At 40.9% G+C, this 20,979-nt stretch overlaps 1 protein-coding gene across 31 annotated transcripts in view; it reads left to right on the top strand.

The window, feature by feature from the left end:
• The window catches only part of DAB1 (DAB1, reelin adaptor protein), a 372,324-nt gene that overhangs the window by 272,603 nt on the left and 78,742 nt on the right, over positions 1–20,979 (top strand). For 17 of the 31 annotated variants that reach the window (XM_040704475.2, XM_040704473.2, XM_015290926.4 and 14 more), the window contains one exon: positions 9,359–9,558. The exons of 7 other annotated variants lie outside the window; for them this stretch is intronic. In XM_040704475.2, coding sequence (XP_040560409.1) covers positions 9,492–9,558 — 67 coding nt within the window. In that variant the 5' untranslated portion in view covers positions 9,359–9,491. Of the gene's footprint in view, positions 1–4,149; positions 4,244–9,358; positions 9,559–20,979 lie in introns of those variants that run through there. 7 more of the 31 variants (XM_046944209.1, XM_046944208.1, XM_040704466.2 and 4 more) reach the window with 2 other exon arrangements.

Raw genomic sequence — 20,979 nt, 5'->3', positions numbered from 1 at the left:
GCCTTCAAGTTCTTAATCATCTCTGATTTCTGTAACGCTGTCACCATTGTCATTAATTAAGCTTAGTGGGTGGTGCAAGCATTGCACATCTTCCAAAACTGCCATTGTTACTGCCTGCTATTTAGTTGTGGAAGCAGAAACAAACCAAAGCAAACTCACACGAGTAGAGGTGCTTAACCCAAAGGTCCTGGCCAACTTCCAGGTGAAGTAATTAACTTCCACCTCCTTGAATTCCCCCTCGTTTTAATTGAATTAGATATTCTTCACCTTTTGGCTTTAAGCTCAGTTGCTAAAACAGCAAAGTTTTTCACTGCAGCGATCTTTATTTCATATTAAATTATATCATCCCTCTAGATTGTTTTAATTGAACCAGGTGTTTCAGGAAGGCAGTACACAAGGTCAGCCAAAATCTCACCTGTTTTTAATTGATTTTCTTTGCTGTGCTGAAAGGCACTCATTTGCTGGCTCTTCTGATTGCTCTCTTGCCTTACAGGGTTTGTAGAGGCTGTGTAATCAAAGGGAGTTTAAAATAACATGGTAGGAAGCCCTCTCTTTGACTGCGTGTGAGTTCCATCCCACGTGCGTAGTTGCTGAGCTCCAGGGCATCACTGGGAAGTTAAACTTCATGTGTGCTCAGGTGCTCTGCTGGTCACTGAGGATGCTTCCTGCACCGCAGAAAAAACTTGTAAACAAGGGGATCTGTGCTGCCTCTCCCCTGATTACAGCTTAGTTTGTAGTGTGCCAGGAACTTCTGTTCAGGCACTGGAGCCTAAATAATTGATTTCTCACCGTGTGCCGTTGCACTGCATTTTGAAACCCAGGCTCTGTGGTTGATGTGTGCTGTGATTCTGCAGCGATTTTAATTAATGACTGCAGATATCCCAAAGATGTATGAAATGTGAGAGCGAATACATGGTTTAATTCCGAGAAGTTAATATGTGGACGATACAAATCTTTGATACGGATAAAATTCAGATTAGTTCACTTAACGGTTCACCTGGCCCTAATGATACCTAAATTTAGAACTTGCAAGCACCACTGCCTGTAATCAGAATATGTTTTACCCTGCATAAAATAGAATTACTTCAGTCAATTCGCATTAGTCAAGTCTGAATTTGGTGTCTGTTTGGATTTAGTTGCTCTCTGCTGATGACAGAGCTCTGTTTGGCTTTTTGTTTGACCTGGACATGTGTATCTTTCTTAGCCCTGTCAATCTTATGTTGTTCAATGCACTCCTGATACTGAAAATCCAAGGTTCATGGACCTTTATTAGATTATAAAGTGCATTTCTTGTACCCCTAACATTTACTTTTGGGCATTAGGATTTTTTTTTCCCCAGATGATAGCCTGGTACAGGATTTTGTTGGAGCTTTCTCCTCTAACCTCTCTGGCAATTCTTGAAAGAAGAAATGTAAGGCACAAGAAGATGTGCAGGTCTATCTTTGTGGGAAAGGCTTAAAAAGAAGTACTATAATGAACACACCTGAGTCTTTTTCTTCTCCCAGTTGAGGAGTTTATACCTTGCAAGCAATTGCACAGAAATATTTTCGAAAAGGAGAATCTCACACACACTATGGCCAATAAATGTACTTCCCACAGCAGCCTATCCCCTTTCTCTGCATTAATTCCATAGGATTTCAGTGAACTGGCATAAAGCTTTTTTATCATGGGCTTGATTCTGTTGATACACAAAGAAGGAGGGTAAAAATGGCATCCTGTATTCCATCCTCCTGGATTAAGCACAATGACAGCTGCACGACAATGCAGACCATAGCAGAGGCACAGGGACAGAGGCAGAATGGAGAAGGAAGGATGCAAGAAGCGGATTCTTGGAAATTGTTTTATTTCTGTTGACTTAGTGCATCTCCTTGGATTTCAGTTCAGGCTTGCTGTCTGTCAGAGGAATTCCTTGAATTCATATGTGCCAACCCATACTATGGGATACAGCATAGTAGTGTCTGCACTGTATGAGACCAGTTCATATTAGATAAAGGCGTAGGTTTACTGTTGCTCCAGATTGATTTTTTTTTTCCTTTCTTTTTAACATATCTATTTTTCATGTGTCTTATGGTTTTCCCTTGAATTGAGAGGAATGCATTCAATTTACCAGTGAGAGATGCATGGGTTTTGCACTGCATACTTGTTTTCTTGATGATCCATATTAAGCAATGGATTCTGAAAAGCTGCTGGCGTGAAGGTTTGCAGATTTATACCAGTGATTTTTACTGTGTTTTATAGATAGCCCTTAAATGCCTTGCAGGTCAACTGTTTTTGAAATGGATAAAAGTGTGCTAATTCCTTCAAGGTAAATCAGAAGGATTATGACATCTAGGAAGAAGAAACTGCCAGACGGTTCATGAGCAATAGAACCAGGGCTGACCCAATAGCATCTCTAAAGCTTCCAATAAAATTGCCTGAGGAGGCTGCCAAGAAGCCAGATGCTGCTGCTGGAAAAATACCTTCTGTAGCTTGGCATTTGTCCTGTAATTGCTTCCAAGAGAGAGTAAACTATAGCATGACAGTGGAAGGTGAATGGCTCCTCTCTGCATGCTTCTTGGGTAATTTTAAAAAATGTTTAGAAAATAAGCATGATTTTGTGATGCATTACCACTCAAGTAGGTATAGTTTACTCACGTAGCTGCTTAGCATCCCCAGCTGAATTATACCAAGCTCATCTCTCATTTTTTTAATATTTTTTTTCCTATTTTTTTTTCCCCCCTGACATTTTAGCCTGGCAGTAGCTTGATATTTCTTTTCAGTAATTCCTTTGGCAGGATCTCTAAATGATCACTTAGGCTTTGATTCTTCCAGTGCATGATGTGGCCATGCAGGCCACATACCTGAAATCATTGGGTTAGGGTTTTGCATTTTGTTTTATTTTTGTTCATTTGTGTATTTTTCAGCAGTGAAACTTCTCCACTAAAACCTGGTAGCCATTCCCAAGTACATTGGTCCGGAATCGCCTGTTGCCCACCTGAGCTGTTTATGAAGGTGGATAGTGGACAATGGCTGTTTATGAGGGTGGATAGTGATAGAACTATGATTATATGATTAGATGTCCAATGGAATTATCTGTGTGAACAACCCTGGTGGTATGAGGGCTTGAGTGTTTACGTGGGATTGTCAAAGCTATGTCTGTAACAAAGGCTCACTTACTGGGATATTTAAAATCCTGATATCTTACAGTTGTTGAACAACAGTGTAACACCGATTTTTTGCCTGGTTGTACAAATTCATGCTCACAGTCCCAGAAAGCTTTTTGCTTTTTCCCCTTTTCTCCGCAAGCCAATGAACTTTGGTAGAAGTTTGGTCACTGGGCCTGGTGTAATAAATCAGAAGTCCATTTATAGCGAGGTGAAGTTCTTTGATTAGTTTTCCTCTTACTTAACTGTCAGGGACAAGAGCTGAGTGCTGACAAATGGCAGTGGGGAAAGATCCTGGCAGGTGAGTTTTTGTTGCTGACAGAAAGGAAGTTTGCTTTACTTTGGTGTCACATCAGGAAGCATTCAGGAAATTGAAGAGCACGATGTATAGGTTAACTTAGCGGACTGAGCAAATGTATAGGTTAACTTAGCGGACTGAGCAAATGTAAAAGGAACCTGGAAGAGTTGGTGTGAATTCATCTCCTCTAGGAGGGCCAGTGCAAAGCATTGCTTCAAGATCTGCTTTAGAGTTCAAAGTACAACTTGACTTAGATCTTGTGTGGGAGTTGTGTTATATTTTATTTAAAATGAACGAGGAATTGAGTCCCAGTTTGGTATTCCTTGCAATAGTAAGAAAGTGATCTTGAAATTAAAAGAAAAAGCTGAATTAAGATATTCCTGTAAAGGATGGGAGATGAGTAAGCTGCCTTCAACTTACTGTGCAACTTTAAATCCTGCTGAGCTGTCCAGGATGTGAGGCATTTAATTCCATAACCTTTTCCTCCAATTAGAAGCACAGATTCTGATTGCCAGGAATTTGCATTTACATATAAAATGTGGTGTCTGTGACATTGCTGTTACCTTCTCCCTGGTGATGTTCCTGACTGCATACTTCCCTGCTTCCTTCGGCGTGATGATTGCACCACTGCGCTTTAGTAATCATTTAACAGCTCTAATTACAGAATACTGTGATCCCAACTGTGTACTTTGTCCTTTTTCCCTACTCAGTCTTCACTCTGTTTCTTTGGTGTCGGGAGGATCACAAAAGAGCCGTTCTCCTGCTTTGCAAAAATAAACTCCAAAGACCCTACTTTGGTAAGGTACAGATTTGCATTTTCATGTTGCTTTAGTGTTAATGGCAGAGAGGTTTAGACCAATAGGGGTCGGTTGGTTTGATGTCGTTTACATCAGTCACGCCAGCATAACTTCACTGACACTAATGCAGATCCACCAGCATAAAATTGGTGTAACTCCAACTCCATTAAAACCCATGGAGTTACGCCAATAGAAGTCAAATGCAATGCTATCGATTTTGTGCTGGTGTGGCTTTATGGGCTGTAATGGGGACAAGGCAGCTTTCTGCTGGTGGAGGTAGGAATGCAGCCAGGCTGTGCCTGGGCAGTGTCTGAGCACTTATGAGCTTGGGTTCTTGCTTGCTCTTACCCAGTGTTGTCAGAAATTCTTTTTCTTTTCTGCTTTGGAGTCAGCATAGGAGTATGGGCATAGAGGAAAGGCTGAATGAGAGGACAGCTGTTAGCAAACCCCATGGAAGGGGTGGTAGGTGCTGTGTCCCAGAGCTGAAGCTGGTGCTGGGATGTTGGAAATCAGGCTGAGAGCAACTTCCAGTTTGAAAGCACTGAAGGAAAAAGTACCAATATTTTTCTCTTGGTCTTCCAACCAATTGGTGCAAATCTCTTCAGTGCCTTTCTCTTTGCATCTTTAAAAGCATCTGAATATCCTTCCTTGGAGGAGTGGTGAGCTGACATCGTGTAGTTTGTCACGAGCACCAAAGTTGGAAAGAATATCTCACAAATTCTCTTGCAGAAGTCTCTTTTGCTTTGCACTTATTTTCAAGAATGCTATCTGTAATATAAAATAGAAACTGTTATATTTGATGGACCTCTTAGTAATTTTCCATTCAAAATGCTTATGAAATCAGTTCATTCCTGTGAACAGAGTCTATTTCATCCAGTCAGCAGTTTCTATGAGAAGGAAATTTGCAGCACTTCTGGTGAATAAGCAGTGAAGTGTGGTATTTGCCACTACAAGGAGTGATTTCCAGGAGGAATTTCAGTAATCATTCCTGCTGTCATTGGAATATTAATAAACATCTCACTTTGGAAATATGCTGTAGGTCAATTTTTTGGCAAGATGCTGCTCTTGTTGTAAATCAGCTCCAATGGTGCTGCTCGCACCATCTGAGGAGCGCATAGCATGCCTGGAAGATGCCCTAGAGACAGAGTAACGAGGCACGTTGTAAACCACAAGGAACTTAATAAACTGATATGGGCCACAGTTGCCAGAAGGTTATTTTGAAAACAGGGGTTTGAAGAACTGGAGATTTGAGGAACTTATCTTGCCAGTTGGGAGAACCTAAGGATGGAAAGCCTCCTGCAGCAGCACATTGCTGGTGTAGTGTGCCGTCCATGGGCAGGTCTCCGTGTGAGGCTCTGTGCTCAGGTGCTCAGCCTCTGAGTAACAGTTCTCTCCCTGGATAGCAATCCTTCACACTGTTTTCAGTTTTCAAGAGTCTTTTTAAAGTAATTTAGTTACTTATATTTTGCCCTTTCAATATTTCAGGTTTTGCTTTATGCTTTCAAAATGTGTGTTCATGTTCCTCTCCAGATGATTATAGGGATGCTTTGGAGGAAAGGAAAGGAATTGAAGGCTGCAGAGGTCTAGAAGTAAGAGCTGAGGATGGCAGTAGGATTTCTGTCAAACCCCTGTGTGGGAGGTGCCAACCTCTTGTGAAGGGCCTGCTGGATCCCACTCTGGGGCCATGGAGAGCCTAAATACCTAGGGAATGCCAGGGCTTAGTTACAAATCCTTCCTAAGGCTGCTTTTCCTTTACATAAGCAGATGAAAACTGCTTTTAGGAGAGGGAAATTCTCAAGTTTTGTAGCCCTGAAGCCAGAGGGAAGTGTTCAGGTCATCCTGTGTGACCTCTTGTCCCTTGGGCCAGGGGAAGCCCACCCCAAAGCTCTTCCAGGAGCTCAGTGGAGCGTGGCCAAGAAGACAAAGGATTGTGCAGAAATAAACACCCAGCTGAGGAATGGGAGGTTCAACCTGTGCTAATCCTGACTGCAGAGGGAATCTACAGAAGTATTTCTTCACCGAAGCTTTAGTTCTTATACCAGCGTAGGAGTAATACAGAATGCAGGCTTAAGACTTCTCTTGGAATTAAAAGCCAGTTAATTCCAAAATGCGCCGATTGTGTTCCTGCTGTATCCACTTAATAAGGGAATAGAGAATGTCAGTATTTTGTTAAAACGAAGAGCTCAGAATCCTCTTTAGGAAAAGCTGAAGCATGCACATAGCATTGTAGTAGCTGGAACAGGAGCGAGGCACACAAGAAGATCATTAAAAGTGGCTATATTTAAGATTAGGGCTTTTTAATATTATTATTATTATTATTATTATTAAAAACACAGCTAACAAAATGTTGCCTTTAGAAGAGGGAAATGTGGCAGAGCTGCTCGGAGCTTGTGGCATCTCATTGCTACAACACATGCTGCAGTACTCGCCACAGTTGGGAGGCTGTAGTATTTAACAGCGGTGACCTAGATTGGAGGAGACAATAAAAGCTGTTGCGGTGAGGAGCAGATTGACTGCCGTTCTCATCTGGGTAATAAACAACTGAAATATGGACAGGGTATGGAAGTTTACTAACGTAGCTTACATAAAGGCCTATACTTTGGGAGGAATTGTCGCTGTAGCAAATTCAGTTTGAACTGTAGCTTGATCTGACAGATGTTTATGTGTTCCTGTTACAAAGATGTCTATTACTTTATTCAAGGATCTCTGAGTCCGGGAGAGTATGACCTGATTAGGTTTTAAAGTAAATCAATATGTGAACCTGTCCAAAAATAGACACGCATTTCTTTTTTAAAATATTACTCAGTGGAAGAGCCTCGAGGGGCTATAGTTTGTCTGGAGAGTTTCAAATGAGATAGCACTCATATGTTGTTGTCTTAAAATATTCAGTGCCATTCAGATGTTACAGATCCAGCTATTCTGTTGATAGCAGCTGACAAGAGGAGATGAAATTCTTGGTGCTTTGTACCCAAACACAGCTTTTAGGACACTAAGCCTTGCTTAACTCTTGACCCTGCGGGTAGTTTGTATTTCTTTAACACTTTTTTCTTTCTTCTGATTTTATTATAAGGGGACCTATTAGAAATGTTCTCCTTTTGTCAGGCGGTTCCTCTTAGCGCTTCGTGCCAGCTAACCTTTAGGAAAACAAAAATCCAAACTCTAAAAAAAAATAAACCGTCAATCCAGCTGTGACTTGAGAGACGCTTTAAGTAAGTGCCACTGAGCTGGAAAGGCTGATGCATCCCTACTGTGCTGTAAAGCTGAATATGAAATGGGGTTGTGCAGGGGGAGGGGACGGGGACGCGGGCAGCAGGGGACATCTATTCTCCCCCTGTTTGCTGGGGGATTGCAAGCGTTGGTGCAGAGCTGGCTCCTGCAGAGGGGTCCCACATCCCCCTGCCTGGGGACTCATTGCCTTTCTCCATTTCTCCTCGGTCAACTTTCACTTGCATTTCCATTTCTGCTGTTTTCTCAACTAAAAAGGCCAACAATAAATGGTTTTAGTTTATTAAAGCACTCTGAGAAGGTGTAGATAGCAAGCACTCCATCTTAGATTTGTAAGTTGATTGTTTTTTTCTTCCTCCTTTTTGCTCTTCTGTACTTCCTCAGACTCCACAGAGGAGAAATGTGGAATTTCGTATTTTGAAATCAGTTCAGCAGATGTGGAAAAGCTATCTCTGAATATTCTATAACAGGCATACAGATTTGAAGGGCTTATTAAAGAAAACCCCTGACACACTTCAGCAATATTAAATCACTTCACATAGTGCGTGGCAATGTAATGTTACTGAAGCATTTTAAAATGTGAAAAGAGACTGGATTTGGAAGTGCAAGTGGCTTCATGGCCCTTGCTGTGGAAAGTGATTTCAACTGTCCAAGTTATTTCAATTTTTAAGTGCATTACTTCCTTAAATTACTGAGAAGTGCCATTAGCAAATGTATTTAACTGCCGTTAATCTCTGGCCAGCTAACCAGCCGATATGCTGAGTTAATTTCTTTATTAAATGCTTATTTAATAACTGGGCACCTGTTCAGACAGTGCAGATGGACTTCTCTGTAATTGCACTAATAATGGAGAACGTTTTCTCCAAAAGAAGGACAAGATGAAGTGTTCAATGGGGGAGCATCGTGAGAAATGGCTTTGGGACAGCATGGTCTGCCCTGAGCAGGCCAGCAGAGCAGGTGGCTCATTCTTCTGAGCAGGAAGAGCTGGAGCCATGCTTTAGTCTTCATTGGGTAGTTTAATCCTTTCTCATTGCTTGCTGATGCAGCCCAAGCTTCCCCAGCCCTTGCAGCCTGCCTCCCTCATGCTTCCCCAGCACACGTCTGCAGTCACTGCTGGGGCTTCACAGCCAAAGCATTTCTGCATCTCACTGACCATAAATGTAGCTTTCCCCAAATGCTACCATTTCACCCCTTGTAGATAGTCCTATTGCATTTTAATCTTGTGTAACCTGTAAGGTTGAATGAACTGTATTTTCAAGGATGTGTGTTTGCAGGAATAACTGCTATGTGGGTATAAGGAATTTCAACTTTGCTAAACAGAGGCAGGTTCTTTTACACCTGAAACATGCACATTATCATAAGCAAGATGTATCATGTGTTCATTACAACAGATGTGTACATTTTTCATTTGGCTTTGTTCAAGGAATAGAATGGAAATACTGGAAGAGCATTTGAGGTGTAAAGATGTGAGTTCAATATCTGGCAAGATGTTCTTACCCTGTAATTGTGGCGTTTAAGAATTGAGATGCAGAATTTGTTGCTGTTGGTGACATTGCCATCTACTTCTCAGAATGTAATCCTTGCCTTCCAGCTGCTGGCTTGGAAGGATGGGGCTTTGTGCACCTCAGGTGTTATCTCTCACCCTTGGAGAAATCTCCAACAGGTGTAAATGCCCATCTTTACTGTGGAATCAGGCATTCTCTGTCTGTAGATAGAGAACTTCATAGGCTTCATGAGATTGGAAAAGACCGCTAAGGTCATCGAGTCCAACTATCAACCCATCACCACCATGACTACTAACGATGTTCCTCAGTAAGCTTGCAATGCCTTTTTTGTTATTATTCATGTTTTAAACTCAGAAGATGACTGTTACTTTTTGTTTCCTTCTTTAACAGCAATCGAAGGGACTGAATGAGATGAACTGTTTGGGTTATAGTATCTGAAAGGCTCAATTATTCTCTTGGAGACATATTCTAAATGAGCCTGACCGAGATACTGGATCTGTGTGAAGAGGACTAAGGATATAGGATGTCAACTGAGACAGAACTTCAAGTGGCTGTTAAAACCAGCACAAAAAAAGACTCCAAAAAGAAAGGTAGTGTCTGGTTTCTCTTTATCCTTATGTATCTCCTACGTTATTGCAACCACCTTTTATGCATCTATGGTTCTTGTGCTGTCTGTGCATTTGGTGAAAGTATAAGTTGTTAAGTCCAGTGGAAGCCTTGCCTGGTCTGAGAACATGGGATTTGATTCTCTGACATTATATGTTATTAAAATATGTTTAAAATGTAAGGAGGAGTTTCTGAGTTACCATCCATTACTTTTTATTTTACTTTGCAGTTGTTTCACAAATGGAAACACAGCTAAAAAAATTACTTTTAGCAAAAGACAGCTGGCTTTCTTTGTTGATAAATACATTTTCTTCTGAAGTCTTTGTTTCTACTTCATTTCGAACTAACCAGAGCTTAAATGGGCTTTTTGTTGCTGAAGTTTCAGTCTTGCTGACATTCTGTGAAGTTACGGAGAACTCAGTAGCAGTCTATGGGGAGATCATCCCAGTAAAGGAAATAGAAACAAGGAGAAGGAGGACCCAGAGAATTGAGGAGGAGATATGAATAAATGCATGGCTGGGTGATTTCAGATATATAATTACAAATTTACATTGGATTCTAGGGCAGTTATTTGGACTGATAAGCATGAGATACGTGTTTGTATGAGCTGGTGCTTCCTGAGTAGGAGTGCTGTAAGACTTTGGTGGAGATTTTTATTCTTATATTTCTGTTGGTGTTTCTATTGCTCTTCTTTTTTAAATACCATTGAACTTGGAAGCCAAGACCTTGAACTCCAGTGGCAATTTATGTTGTTTGTTGTAGCTGTTTTGTATTTCTAACCTACAAAGACAATGATGTTGAGATTGAAGCTGAGTTTAATATGCATTACTAAAGCCAAAAGGAAAAGTAGTAAAACAGCAAAACCAACTCAATACCTAACAATTTTCACACTTGAGATAGAAAGATTGAAACCTTCCCATAAGCTTTTCAATTTGTCATTCTTTTTTCGCTTGTATATTTATGTGTGTGTGTGTTGCAAATTAAAGTCATGCTAGATATCTGATAAATAACTTGCTTGACTGTGGGCAGCTATACCATTTACTGTGGTGATTCTGCCAAACTGGTGAAGTCTTTGTGATTGGGATAGCATTTGTATCAGAGATCTTGATATTAGACCACTGTAAAAGCCACAGCAATGGAGCAGTGTAAACATGTATTTCAGTGGATGGTTTAGAGTCCTTATTGCTCTAGGCCTCAACTCACATGGAAGAAGCGGTTCATTTGAGATAAAAAGAAGCTGTAGTTTGGGAAGACATAAATAAGGGAACTTTGATGTAGATGGGAATGTGATCTGAGGGAGAAGCTCACCAAGGCAAGCAGAGAAAGTAAAGCTGATAAATTTGAAAATATCAGTTTTTTATGATACAGATAACATCTTTTTGATGTGCGTCTCCTATGTTATTTCTTCTGCTGGAGGGTGAAAGTTTTGAAAAGAGCAAACAGCTGTTATAGGAACTCGATGTTTGTTAATAAAATATTCAATATCTGTCCTCTAAATCATTTTCATAGATCGTAATAACAGAATGCTCTGCACAAAATCTGATTCTAGCCCCCACATGGAAAACCTGAGAATTACCTTTGCTACTGAGAAAAAGCACAGAATACATTCTGTGGCAGCGATCAGAGCTCCCTGCAGCATGCAGAAGTGTCTGGAGAGCTGGAAGGGACAGCGTGCAGCAGTGCATCTCCAGAAGTGATTGTGCTCAGTGCTGTGTGCACGTCTGCTCACATCCAGCCCTCTGGAGGCCTCGCTGTACGTTGAGTGCTTCGGACAGATGAGGTGTACAGCCCTGACAGTATTTGCTGTTCCAATCTCATGCAGTGAAAAGTCAAAAGAAACTCGGTATGCTCATCTGCTTGTTGCTGGGTTGTGTATATTTGTGTATATTTCAACAGATAAGCTCTCTGTAATGTGAATGTGTGAATGATGGACGTGTGGCAAGTGTGAAGCTTCTTTCTCAAGTTCATTACTGCAAGCAGCAGTGGGTAGCAAGCACTGACATGAGGTTTCTTGTGTCTCTCATCAATGAGTTTGATTATTCAACAGAGCTGAGTATTCCCAAGAAATTAGTCTGCTTTATAAACAGAAGTTTCAGCTCTGATGTATTTTCAGTGGATCGGGTTTCGTAGTTCTGCAAGAGCCATACAGATAGTTCTCTCCAATACTTAGTAGGAAGGTGGGACAGAGGATTTTCTTCCCCTTCATTTCTGTCTACCCCTGGAGGTTCTCCTGCCAGCTGCAGTAACAGCATTGTGCTGAGACAGAGCAGCGAGTTTCATAAGAGCTTCCCTGTGGAACAACTCCTACAGGTGTATCCCATGCTGAAGATCTGTGTTGCAGATGGGGCATGTGGCATTAATGCTCCTGCACAGATATGGATTTTCTTACTTTCAGAACAAAAATCTCTTTCTAGAGTCCTATGCAAAGCAATTCTCTTATAAGAGATTATTTAAAATGTTTCTCACTTGGCATAATGTTTATTACAGCCATAGGTCTTACAGTCCTTCCTGTAAGTCTCTGGTCTTTCTCTTATCATCAGATCTGGTTTGTAAGGCAGTTTTCTGCTCTACTATTAAGAGAATTCCTAGAGTTAGAACAAAAACTTAAACATGAAATCATCTCGGAAGCTGCTATTTAAGTAAAATCTCAGCTGTAAAACTCTAATGTTCTATAGAGAAGTTCAATACTAACATGATCACATCACACTGTAATTTTTCAATCTTAGTATTATCATCCTGGGTAATCTTAAAAATAGGTCATTAAAAGCCAGGTCTTTATTTTGCCTTATATTGAACTGATTGATGAATAAATGCTCCAGAATTTGATGGGCTGTGGCAAAGATAGTTGCTTGTTTTCTCAGCATGCAGCAGGAATTCAATTGACTGGAAGGTGTTGCTTTTTTGCTCTATGTACTGTCAAGGTGTTGAGCAGCTGGGGACCCATGTTTCACTGTGACCTGCACAACCCTCCTTCGTGCACTTCACTCCATCTTATGAGCTTACAGTGCACTCGATGTTATTAGAGGAGATTATATTTCTGCCAACCCCAACCTCCAGCACTAATCTTCGTGCCACTCTCTCCTGATATCTGCTGGTAGCTGTGTTGTAACTACGATCTTTAAGAACTTGGTCAAATTCTAAAAGGCCTCCTGAAGAGGTTTCATGCTGCTCTGTGAAATGAAATCATGTAAAATCCTCAGGAGATTTAGAAAGCTCCAGTCTTGGACTTTCTTGGCGATTCCTTTTGGTGTATGATTTTTGCCGGAATGGATTCTTTAAGAAGAATAACAAATAACGTTCCGGTTAGTTTATTCTTTGTTTATGTGATCTGGTTCGTTGAGTGGTGAATAAACATCACGTGTCTGTAGCATTCCTGTTGGGGGGAAAAAGAAGTCCTTATTAGCCAGAGCATTTAGATACGTAAACCATGGTTATATTGTAGTACATGAGGGGGTAAAGGCCATTTTATAAACATGTACAGATTAATGAATCAAATTGAAAACAAATTGCCTTAAGCCTATTGGAATTAAAATTGATTTAGAAGCTTCTTTGGGAGAAATGTGATGCATTGATGTTGAATCCACACTGACGACTACACTACATGATCTGCTCATAGAAAATTAGACAGGAAAGCTGAAGTGGAAGGTTTGTAAGGGAGCATGCCAAGCTGCCAAATTTGAACCCAGTCTATATCTGCTTGTCAGAAGCAGGGAAACTTTTCTAGGGGTTTGGTTTCTTCCTGTTGCGCTCAGAATCTGTAATTGCTCTATTGGAAGCTTAAGAATGTATTTATTTCTTTCTTTGCAAAGCCAACTCTTACTGTAGTCTCTGTATGGAGTCTGTAGCAAGACTTGAGGCAGTACTGAAAATGGCAGGGTCTTCTGAAAACAGAAGCAAATAAGTCAGGCCTCTTGACAACCTCCATAGCAGTCTTTGATGCTAAGGGTCCCCGTGGGCAAAATTCCCTTATTTAATAGGTTTCCACTGCAGTGCACTGGAAGCACGTGGCATTTGGCAGCAGATTCCAAGGAGGCATGCTGCCAAGCTGGGGATTGCCTTCACCAGCCAGTAAGACGTGCAAGCCAGAGGGGCTGGGATGCAGTGCAGCTCTGCTGGAGCTCCTTACAGCCATCGTATTTAACTGAATGAATATACAGGTTCTGCAGCTGTGCTCAAGGAGGGAAGGAGTGAGTGGGCTTTGCTCAATGCACTTCCCAATGCCAGGTAAGGAATGACCCTGCTTGCCCTGCCAGGAACAGGAGTGCTCCCTGCAGTGTACTCTCTTGGGGCTGGAAGATGTGAGTTTGATCCTATTGAAATCAGGGTTGCAAAGAACATAAGTGTCCTGCTTTAGTGTGTGACTACTGATTAAAGGGAGTGCAGGGGCTCCAGGACCACTCCCGTGTGTCAGATCAGGCTGCTGGCTAATCACATCCATTTCACAGGTCTTTTAAACTCTAATGAGAGACTGGAGTCTATCTAGCTATCTGAAGGAAACCCTTTACATCCCCAGAAGCAAAACTGTAGTCATACTAAGATCAAACAGGACATTCCTACTTAGTTTAGAAGCCTCTGGGGATAAGGAGCCCTTAAACAAGGTTATGTTCTGTCTTTATCAGTTTTGATCATAGGTGTCTATTGCAGCCCAAGTCTTCCTTGTGGTTTTTTAGACCTCATTTGAGTCTTGTCTTTAGCCTAATCACTATGAAATCTGAAGTTTCTGGTTGACATGAAAGTTAAATTTTTGCCATACCTAGAAATCTTGATGCAGTCTTTGCAGGTTCATTTCAAGACTGACACTTTGCTTTACATCAATAAGCGTTATGAACAAGGACAGTCGATTCATTTTCTTATTTTTATTTTTGTTTTCCTGCATTGCAACCTACTTACAACAATTAAAGCATCATCGCTGCAATGAGGCGTTCCCAGCTGCCAGACTGTTTGGGGTTCATTTATTTTTCCTATTACATAGCAAAGATTCATGGAATCCAGCAAAATTCAAATTTGACCTGAAGAGTAATGAGAAAGGAGCACAGTCAGGAGCTCATTTCATCGACGGGGAGTGGATTTGCTTTGTTTCCTCTCAGTAGTTGTATGAGTTCTTCGATAATTTATAGATCAAGTAACTGCAACATTAATTGATACACTAATTGAGTCCTCATGCCTGCCTTTAACAAATCTCTTTTGTGAAGTGGTTGCTGACAATATTAATTGCACATCTTTTGAGTCTTGTTATAAGTTATGAATTCATTCTCAAGTTGAAAGAGGGTGGGAAAATCATTAATTTTGACATTGTGTAGTTGTAATTAACACGAGTTATCCAATAACCTATCATAAATTAGAGAGCTCGTGAATTCTGTTTTAAATACCACATTCAACCAAAGGGGGATCTGTGGTTGTGTTAATTGAAATATTCTTAGAGGGAGATGGATGTTGTCTCTTGCTGCATTTACAATGTTTACTGTTATTTTTAACTGAGAGACAGGTCTGCCTCAATGAAGGTTGGAGATCTCCAACTCTGCTCTTCCTCCATAGAGGAATCAATAATCTGTTGGGTGTAAGAATAACATTTCCTGAGAGCTCCTGTTACATTCCCATTTTTCAATATTTTAGCAGTCATCAAAGCATTTCAATTGAAACCAGCAATTAGGAGCTTAACGCAACGCAGTCATTAAATGTAGGTGGGTGTTACAGCGCTCCAAGGCTGTTTGTGGAGCAGGAAATCTGCTGCTGATGGGATCACCCACGGATCCAGCTCTGCTGGTGCTGTGCATTACTGGACCGTGATGCTACATGCAGTTCAGCTGTATGGACTGCATTATGTCTGACATTTAGTTAAAATAAGGCGGGATCGAGGGGCAGGGGATGGCATTTCCAAGCGGGTAAAGAAGTTGGTTTTCAGAGAGACTTTTTTCTCCTTCTGCAGTCATTGAAAAGACTCCAGGAGAAGTTTGTGTTGGAACCTTTGTGAATGAACCATTCAGGGAAGGAAATTCTATCGTGTAATGAGTGCAGCTGAGGAGGAATGACTTAATTCACCCAGATTAGTAGCTACAATGCCTCTAGAGGTTTGGATTAGTAGAGGTTTGCTAATACAGCTCACATGGAAGTGCTCTACAGGGATAAGTATGTTGATGATGATAATGCTTTTATGTCATTTTGTGTGCAAAAGCATTTGCTTGCTTAATACATACTAATGAATAACATTTCTGTCAGCATGTTACATTACATGTATTTGAACATTACTACTTTTCTAAAGGACTGTACCTTTTCCAGTGATGGTATGGGAAGCTCTGCAAGTTATAATGTAACAAGTCACAGTGGTGCTCTGTGAAATCCCAGTCAGAGGTATATGCTGGCTCATTGGCATCTTTCCTTCTACTAGTAGCAGCAGTGAGGCCAAAGCCAACATCTTAGCTTTAAACTAACCCGAGATTTGGAGACAGCCACATTTCACTTCTGTAGTTTATTCCCCATTGCTGTCTATCCAACCTGTGCGTGCCACTCTCAATACCTTTGGAGCCACATTTCTGCTCCTTGGCCATCCTTGAGCAAGCTGCCTGTGCCTTGGCGCTGTTTTCTCTTTCTGGTGGTTCAGCTGAAGATGAGTGGAGTTTTATCTCACTTGTGATACAGACAAAGTGTTTATCCTGTTCTTATTGCCCAGGCTGGAGCACCGATCAACAGAGCTTATAGCTTACTTGCAAGTAGGTGAGCTTACACACCTTACTGCATTACTGTTGGCTTTTCCCAATTCCTTCTGTTTAGGCTGTTGTGCAGCGCAGAACGGCAGCGTTGCCAATGTGGTGCCCATTATTATTCTGACAAGAACAGAGTAGCTTTTACTTCCATTTCGTGGAGACAGCATTGCTCATTGCTGCAAAATAGTATTGAAAATAGGACAAGTAGGGCAAATTACCATTTGTCTGCTGAGTTGTGAAGCAGCGCATCCTTGCTCCATGTATATCAAGTGGAGATGTGAGCACTGTGTGGTCTCTCTGGACTTTGTGTTTGTCTGTGATGCATGTATTATGAAAGAAAACAAGCTGTTGCTCCATCAGCACAGAGGTCTGTGTGTGTAGAACCAAAAACGTTAACACGGTCATGTTTCTAAGATCTTCTGTTGGAGGGAACTGAATCTGTTTGGGCATGGGGATTCACTCTGTCCAAGCCACTTACCAGGCAGCTGTGGTTTGCTGTATCCATAGGGGTTTCCCAAATAGTACCAGCCTGCTCTGCAAATAATAGGAGAAGCTTTTACTGTAGTCACCTTGCTTTTAATATCCAGCCATGTTTGAACTGCTAGCAAATGCAGAACATGATCTGAGATCTACAGCTAGTTCTGATTCTTTCAGTTTAGTTTGAACAGTTGTGTAACCATAAGGATGGCTCAGGAAGGAAAATGAATTTAAGCATAAGTCTTCTGAGTTTAGCTGTTAATTTCATTTTTGAGCATAAAACCACCATCAAAGTAATAAGAGGGTAATACTCAACTGTGACAATAATGTGAACTAGTATGTTGGTAATCCAGGATGGATGGGGCTCTGGGTAGCCTGGTCTGGTGGTTGGTGACCCTGCACATAGCAGGGGGGTTGAAACCAGATGATCATTGTGGTCCTTTTCAACCCAGGTCATTCTATAATTCTATGATCCTATGATTCTGATTAGGTAGAAGACAAAAACGTCAGAGAGAACTTTACTCAATTAATCCTTTTCCTTATACTTTGTGTAGCCTGTATGAGTTGTACATTGAGCACAAACATACAAAATCACATAAAGTCAGTTAAATGCATTGGGGAAACTGGATGTACTCTACATGTGGACTTGGCTTAAGTTTAATGTTGGTTATGTACGCGTGTTTAATGTTTGCTGTGGTTGTTGGTGTAAGGATGTTTATGAATTGCCATCATTTTATCTTTATTGTTGTTTTCTTAAGCGCACAGACTCTGAAATGTCTCTTTAAATATAATGTGTTATCAGCACTTCTCAGTGGAACCGGATGTGGAAGAACATAGCCTCTGCTCTAGTGAGCATGTCAAAGAGATGGCAATTCTAAAGAGATGCTAGAAGATCAAAATGAAAGCTACCTACAGAGTTCTTTATCTGTCTCCCCTATTTTCTTTCTCTTTGCTAGACTGTAACTAAAGCGGTATCCTATACCTATACCTCTATATTTAATTGCATAAAGAAATGCTGGGGCTATAAGGTTAAGCGCTGAAATTCAAGGAAGGGAAGGCTCAAGGCTCCCTAATTTAACATCCCTTCAGGATATACATTTTCATACAATTTTTAATGAGCTGATCTCATAGTGCTATTTCCTGGAGACCTTTGCCCTGTTCAGCGAATGGAAGGACAGTGGTCAGGCGACGCGCTCCATTTGCTGCCTTCTCTGCTCCTCTATCAAGATGTAGCTCTGAGCTTTTTCATGATACTCCACCCCCAGTCTGAACACATGGGCCTTGATAAGAGCACCAGGAGATCTAAAGTCTTCAAATCTTAGTAATGTTCTTTTCTTATATATTCCTTATTAAGAAATAAAAATGCCTAACAACAGGTTGCTAAGAAGGCAGCCTGATAGATTTTGCTAAAGGTCACATCACAGGGATGTTAAAAGGAACACAGAAATTTTTCTGGAATAAAAAAAAATGCAGTCACAATAGAAAATGGTCACAATAATTCGGCTGGCAGTGCTTCAGTGAACTGTGCTGCTAGGCGTAAAATGGAAGGCACTTTGGTTCAGGTGAGAAATAAGGCCTTGAAATTCCTAATTCAGGAATTATGCTTGTTTGGTTGTTTTTTCAACAAAATGAGCAGGTCTGCTAACAGGAGAGCTTTTCATAGGGAGCTATTTTTCTTAGCTAAGAGCACCTCCCATTCCTAGGGATGGGAGAAGAACTTTACCCTCAGGCATGATTGTGGGAGAAGTCCCATAGCACGCTATTTTCTTCTTCCTTTCTTCCTTCGTTTGCTTTTGCAGCTCCTTTCTGCTTTTGGAGAATAGGAAAAATCTGAATATTTTAAATGAATCTGCTTTTTTAGTCACTCTTAGCTGGAAGAAGGGAACAATAAATTTAAATAGGCTGAATGACTGGAAATCAGCAGTGGGCTTCAGAGAGGCATCGTCAGAGCAGTATTCAGGAGAGAATGCTTTGGCAGCACTTTATGAAGAAATCAGAGCTGACCAGGCACAAGTGATGAGGTGAGCAGAGATTGAGGTCACAGCAGCTGTGAAGATGTGGATGCTGAACGTTGTCACAGGTTACAGAGGGAGGGACCAGTTTTAGTGATACTAAGTGGTTTTAATAGGAGTTACCAAGTTCTGCTTAAACAGTTTAAATGTTCTGCGCTTTGTACCTCACCTGTATGTACATACCTTAACAAGGCCCAGGATAATGCAGGTTGATCTCCTTTCTCTTTTACTTAGACCTGCAGAGTGGCTTGGGTTGAAAAGGACCTCAAAGATCATCTGGTTTCAACCCCTCTGCTATGTGCAGGGTCGCCAACCAGCAGACCAGGCTGCCCAGAGCCACATCCAGCCTGGCCTGGAATGCCTCCAGGGATGGCGCATCCACAGCCTCCTTGGGCAATATAGTGAGAGATCTAAGAATCAGACAGCCCTCTTTAGTGCTATATTTATGTATTTTTTTTAATGTAGGGGTATTTAAGGGAGCCAAAAGGATATGGGGTGGGGTAGGGATCTTCTGAAAGCAGCAAACCTTTATTGTGTTCAAAAGCATTTAGGATGTTAGATTTATTTCATCGGTCATTCATAGGAAATTATCCCATAACCACTTTCAGGGACATGGTCATTTCAGCAAATAAAGAAAAAAGCAAATACCTATCTCCTATATTTGAGCAGCTAGTTAGCTCTCCACAGTAATTCCTTAATTCAGTAATTCCTAATATCATATTCAATGCATAAACTGCCAACATACTGCAAAGATTGTGAGGATCAAAAAGGAGTTTTTTTTTAATCTTATGGTGGAACCAATTATTTGGGGCTAAGTGTCCGTAAAGCAATTGGATACTGGAAGTATATTAAGTGAAATAATGATGTTTTTATATGAAATACTTTATGTATTTCTATTGAACTCCCAAATCTTTTGACAAAAGGTAATCTTTTGAAAAAGAATTTGAGGGAAGATTTGAATCTTTTTCATAATGAAGCAATCAATGTAAAGATGCGATAAGAATTTCATGAACTTTCTATACTACGAAATTTGTGCTTTCCCGTTATCTGATGATCATCTGTTAAGATAGCCAGATAGGAGGGTACCACTGTTAACAAGTAACCTATCTTGGTGATTCTTTGGTACTGTCAGCCAGATTTATAGAAAGACTTTTGCAATGGAGGAATGTGGAAACCTCAGTAATTTCCAAAATCAACTATTTTTCAGTGTTTTGAATGAGAAAGCTCCTTTGTGTCATGACAAACTCAACTCTGTCATCTGTAGTGAATTATCAGGCTCAGGACATCTTTCTGTGTTAGCTGGAAGTCAGTGGTGCAGCCTTTCTCTCCTTGGTAGTGGCCTCTGCAGCTTCTTTCAGACTGTGGGGGATGGATGCAAGGCAAAAGACAGCTTTTTATCTCTGGCAATTTACTATTTAAGGTCGACAAAGTGTGGAGTAAACGTCTGAATGAATTTTTGTGTGGCTGGAATTCAGAAGACAGAAGGAATGCTTGGAACGGGGGTTCTTTCTGAGGAGCTCTCTCATGTAGAGCTGTTGGCAAACACAAAAGAGTAAGGCAGAGCTATAATCAGAATTAACAAAGAGGACTTCTTATGTTTCATTAGAAAATACTAAAATTGCATGCCACGTATTAGACATGGTTCTCTCCCAGTGAATTGCAGAGGAACGCACTAGTGAATTCTTTGGAGGGAGAGGAGTGGGAGATACCCAAGGTGCAGATTTGTTGTTGTTTTCAGAAATATGGAGATATCTTGAGAAATTCCACTTTAAACTTGCAAATTTACTGCCCATCAGACGAACTTCTCTGCTGGGATCAGTCCTGCATGTTCCATCCTTTCTTCATGCTTCTCTCCAGCAGAGATAGGTGTAAGTCATTGCAACATCATCTGTGGCTGATGCCCTATAACCTCTGGATGCAAGATCGTGTCACTTCTGTTACCACACTAATTATATCCAAACATGGTTGGTTTTCTCAAAGCAGATGGTGTTTGGAGGAGACTGAATTCTCTGAGGTTAGTAATGAAATTTCCATTTGAAGTAACCCAGTTCAAAGGGAAAAATTTCCCCTTTAGGTTTAGACCAAAGGTTCTAAAAGCCTGAGATGTGAAAATGGAAAGGCACTAGATATAAACGCCTTTCAAAGTATGTCTCTTTAGACTTGCTGAAATGTGTGGCTAAGCTTCTTTCTTGCTTCTTTAAAATATTCAAGGTTA

The sequence above is a fragment of the Gallus gallus genome, chromosome 8, assembly GCF_016699485.2.
Source record: "Gallus gallus isolate bGalGal1 chromosome 8, bGalGal1.mat.broiler.GRCg7b, whole genome shotgun sequence".
NCBI lineage: Eukaryota > Metazoa > Chordata > Aves > Galliformes > Phasianidae > Gallus > Gallus gallus.
Note: the sequence above shows the minus strand (reverse complement) of the source record. Positions and strands in the feature narration are given on the sequence as shown.